This window comes from Physeter macrocephalus, chromosome 18, assembly GCF_002837175.3.
Source record: "Physeter macrocephalus isolate SW-GA chromosome 18, ASM283717v5, whole genome shotgun sequence".
In the NCBI taxonomy this organism is placed as follows: Eukaryota; Metazoa; Chordata; class Mammalia; order Artiodactyla; family Physeteridae; genus Physeter; species Physeter macrocephalus.
In genome coordinates, this window is record NC_041231.1 from 79,611,015 (window position 1) to 79,616,204 (window position 5,190).

A 5,190-nucleotide genomic window follows, 5' to 3' on the forward strand; every position below is an offset into this window, starting at 1 on the left:
CAGGGGAACCGGGTTCGCGCCCCGGTCTGGGAGGATCCCACATGCCGCGGAGCGGCTGGGCCTGTGAGCCATGGCCGCTGGGCCTGCGCCATGGCCGCTGGGCCTGTGCGTCCGGAGCCTGTGCTCCGCAACGGGAGAGGCCACAGCAGAGGGAGGCCCGCATACCACAAAAAATAAATAAATAAATAAATAAATAAATAAATAAATAAATAAATAAAAATAAAAGTGTGTTTAAAATTTTCCAGATATTTGGAATTTTTCTAGATATTCTATTATTGATTTCAAGTTTATTTTTTTGAGGTCAGAGAACCAGTTCCCTAAGATTTCAGTCTTGAAATTTACTGAGATATGTTTTGTGATCTACTTTATGATCTAGCTTGGTGATATTCCATGTACACTTGAAAAGAACCTGTATTCTACAGTTTTAGGTCATATTAGCCTATCAGTGCCAAATAGGTCAAGGTGATTGTTGGTGTTGTTCAAATATTTATATATGTATATTTATAAATGTTTATATTAAGCCATGCTCTCATGTACAAAGTTGTATCAATGGGAATCTTAACCAGTGACATTTCCTTCTTTCAAGAGTAAACTCTCCTTCAGTTTCTGCCCATTTTAGGCATTTTCCAGTGCCTAAAGAGTTTCCTTTCAAAGAGTTTCTTTCTTAATTTTTCCTAAGCTTAATAATTGTTAACTGTGGGAGGGTTAGTCAAATTCAAATTCCTCCCCTATTATCAGAATGAAAAACTCCCTCAAAGGATTCTTTTTTAAAAAAATTTATTTATTTTTATTGAAGTATAGTTGATTTACAATGTTGTGTTAGTTTCAGTTGTACAGAAAAGTGATTTCATTTTATGTATATATGTAAAAAGAATCTTTTTCAGATTCTTTTCCCATATAGGTTATTACAAAATATTGAGTATAGTTCCCTGTGCTATACAGTAGGTCCTTGTTGTTTATCTATTTTTATTTACAGTAGTGTGTATATGTTACTCCCAAATTCCTAATTTATTCCTTCCCCCCACTTTTCCCCTCTCAAAGGATTCTTAAACCAAATATAGTTAGCTTTCCTATGCTAATCCTCCAATATGTAGTCATTGGTATCTAAATGAACTCTTCTCATATTATTTGATCCTGGGATAAAAAGGACTAGTGGTTTTCAAAACTAACATGATTGTTCAAGACAGATCCATGTAAAACCTACCATGTCAGGGCAGAGTAAAGAATTGGGAACTAGGAAACAATGAGGCAAAAGATAAGGTCCTTTCTCTCAAGGAGTTAACAGTGTCCTAAGGAGAGGAAACCACCTACGTAAAGACAACACACAAAACATCAAGTGTCGTTTTCAGAGGACGTGCACTCAGGGTTGGCTTTATGGTGAAGAAGGAGACTTCAAGTGGGCTTTATTTCCATTTTTTTCTTTTGAATGATGTCAGGACAGTTTTTACAAAATTATTACAGAGTTGCTTAATTCCCCTTTCACAACCTACTCAGATGTAGGGAAAGCAGAAGAGGTGTGATTTTTAAATCAACCACTCTCAGTGTTTCCACTATTTGGCTTGAAGATAACAAAAGCAACACAATCTTATAGAAAGTGTGACTTTCATTATAATCAAACTTTTTTCCTTATACTTTTGTAACAACCAAGCTGTCTTAGGTACATAGCTTCAAATTAGAGATGTTTCTCAGTAAGAATAGGTAAAAGTCCGTGAACATCGTCCACTAGTTTTAATGCATGCTCTTGCTGTTGTTGTGTGTGCTGTTTCCACAATTAATTTACTAATTATTCCAATGACTTTCTTTAATGACCTTAATATGGTTTTATGACATCTGAGTGGTGGAGTCTCCAACTCAGTAGTTTATTAAATAAGGGCCAGAAAAATATGAGATAAGTATGTGGTAAACTGCCAAGAATTATAAACTCTTTGAGAGAATGCTGAAAATCAAATGTGCAAGAATATAATTTAATTTTATAGAACTTAGCTTAAGTTGTAACTTAGAGACCTACCTCCAACAAGTTGATGGGATTAAAAACCACACACACACACACACACACACACACACACACACACACACACGGTAAGAAACAACCTCCTTTCCTTTGGAGTATCTTTCTCCCCCACCCATCCTTGTCTTATGCAATACCAAGGTATGTACACGTGCAGATTAGGCAAAAGGAATGATATTTGATCTTTGGTCATTGATCCACAAAGGTTACTAATAGGCATCTATAGGTCCATAAGGCTTCTGCTGCTTTGGTTCCAAACTTGGGTTACAGAAATCTTTTCTAAGGCTGCCTGCAGAGCTGCCTGTCTAGGCTTGCCATCTCTTGGGGGTCCTACAGGGAAGCAGCATAAATATTACACTTACTTCTTATGCTTTCAGAAGCCATAAACCTCTGTAAGCTCTGCTCTCTTCCTCTAGCAAGAGGGGGTGACTTTTTAGATTGGGGAAACGAATCCCTTTCTCAATGCTCTCCAAAGTACTTTATCCAGAAGACAGAAATGGCTTGAATCACTTCTGTCTTGTGCTCTGCCATGTGGCTCTCCTGAGGGAAGGTACTCAGAACTTCTGGTTAAATGAGGGATAAGGAAAGGGAGAAAGTGGGGAAGTTATGATTTTGTTCAGCCACACATACATAAGTGTATTCTTATTTTGTAGATATATATACATTAGGTATTTAACATATGTACTTAGTGTTTATATCCACAAGTAATTTGTCAGTTTTAGTTTTCAAGGAATCTATTTACTATAAAAAAAAAATCTGTCATGGACCCCAGTGGATTTCATGTGGTGGCATGATTTTCTATGTTTATAGGTTATATATATTATCCAAGAGCTAAGGCTCATTGATATTTTTATTGATTTCTGCAGCACTGAATGCCAAAGGAGCTATTCTCTATGCCTTTGAAATGTTCCGCCTCAAGTCCTGTGTGGATTTCAAGCCCTATGAAGGAGAGAGCTCATACATCATCTTTCAGAAGTTTGGTGGGTTAGTATGAAATTTTACAGAGTGTGAAAATCACACGTCCTTTGATTATAAAGAGTGACACATCTCTTTCAAAGGCTAAAAGAAGAAATTGGAAAGAAACTAAAAGCAAAATCAAATTTTTCACTGTGAATTTTTTAAAGTGGCATCACATTTTCAATGAGCTCTGTAGAGAATGAATTGTTTGGATACCTCGGGGAACCAGGGAGACTCATCTCAGTTCTTTTCCTGGGTTGAGGTTATGTTTTAAGTTACAGTCCTTTTTTTTTTAAAGTCAGGTTTATTAAAGTATAAAATGCATCCTTTTGATGGCACTGTTTTAAATTATAGTACTCTGATGGCTGGACCTCTTTGAAAAGTTCTAGATGTAGATTGGCTTTTCAGAGTTACTTATTTCTAAGAAGACATAAATGGTATATCAAGAAAGAAGACCTTTGTCTTCAGCGGTGTTTATGTCAACCAGTCTGAGCTAGATGAAGTTGGGAAGCAAAGCCACCATCTGCCGTGACTCTGTAGGTCTGTGTCTTTAACACCCAGCTGGAGGTATCTCTTCACACTGCAGTTCCCAACATGGCCTCTAGGTGTTGCCTGGATTTCGTAGTCTAGTTCTGAAGGTGGGGATTTTGTTAATCATGGATGGATGACAGACGTAAAGAAGGAAGTTAGCACATGCTTTAGCTTCTCGAGAAGAGTCTTAGACCTCAAAAGGTGTAAGCTTGGCGAGTAGGGGTGGTGAAGTAATAACAAGTGAATAGTTCTAGTATGCTATGGTGACTGCAGAAGCAGGGTCTCTAACATAGTGTGAAGTGAAGCGTCAGGAAGAGCCAAGCTGAGTGTCAGAGATTTGAAGAAAGGAGAAGGATGTAGAGGCAGAGGAAGGGGAAGGACAAATGGGAGGTGGAAAGAGAGGGAAAACGCGAATTTGGGGGACTCTTATTGCCTGTGGTTGGGAGATGTCTCTATTACATTTAAGTTAGGGGAGAGGAAAAGGGGGCAAGAGGGTCCAGGAAAGGGGCTGGCCCAAAGTGCCCCAAACCCTTCAGGATCCTGGTCCTCTGAAGCTGGAGGTTAACTGGGCTCTTTCAGAAGGACAAGGTCAAAGATTTACAGAGTGGTGGAGTTATGGTATTTTGCAACTTACACCTTTCTTTTGGGGAGGGATGTTACAAAAAGATAAATAATAAATGCTTCCTCTGGATTGTGGATATTTTGCAGAGTAAACTCTGAATTGGTAATAAAATGTTACCGTCAGGCAAGGTGATAATGGTGATGTTTGCACAACTCAGTACATTAACTAAAGATCATTGAATTGTACACTTAAGATTGGTGAATTTTATGGTATGTAAATATACCTAAATAAAGTTGTTAGAAAATAGCTAAGGTCTATCTTTGAGTAGAAATCAAGCCTATTAGTATTTGAACTTATATGATGTTAGCAATCTTGGGAAAACAGTGGCAGGTAATTTAATGTGATTGTCACCAAGGAACTCACAATTCACTGGTAACATTTAAATTATTGGCAGATCTCTTATTCTGTTGAGCGTTGGTTAAGGTATAGATCCTTGTTGAGGTGGAAAATCAGATTTACGAGAAAACACAGAAATAATTGGGAAAAAGAGGGAAAGAGGCTGCACACGAGGAATTTAGAGTATCTGCTAGCAGTTCCTGAGTCCACTATTTTCTGAGGGAATTTATGGGTCCTTCTTGCCTGGAGCCCTTCAGACATAAGTTAGGCCACCTGCTGTGTGTTGTCATAATGCTGCAGATTGGGTAATACCCCAAGAAATGAACTTGATTAACTTGCATTTTTAATGAGGTTCTTTTTTATGATCATAAAATATATGCCTGCCCATTATAGGAAATTTGAAAAGTCATGAAAATGTAAAGGAGAAGATGTAAATTAACCACAGCCACTGCTCAGAGACAGCTTTGTGGTATAAAAGCAATAGTGTTGTTCTTTGGAAAGCCCCATGGGTTTGTGAAGGTGAAGAAAAATGCCAGTTTTTACTTCTTTTTACCTGATGCATTATTAGGATTGATTTGCCTCTGAGTGTGTAGGCATACTTTTATAATGGCCTATCACTTTTTTTTTTTTTTTTTTTTTTTTTGTGTGGTACGCGGGCCTCCCTCTGTTGTGGCCTCTCCCGTTGCGGAGCACAGGCTCCAGACGCGCAGGCTCAGCGGCCATGGCTCACGGGCCC

The 5,190-nt window shown here is 38.3% G+C and overlaps 1 protein-coding gene across 1 annotated transcript in view; it reads left to right on the plus strand.

The window, feature by feature from the left end:
• The window catches only part of MEP1A (meprin A subunit alpha), a 30,366-nt gene that overhangs the window by 7,100 nt on the left and 18,076 nt on the right, over nucleotides 1–5,190 (plus strand). Inside the window, exon 6 of the mRNA XM_007120882.2 lies at nucleotides 2,875–2,992. Coding sequence (XP_007120944.1) covers nucleotides 2,875–2,992 — 118 coding nt within the window. The remainder of the gene's footprint in view (nucleotides 1–2,874; nucleotides 2,993–5,190) is intronic.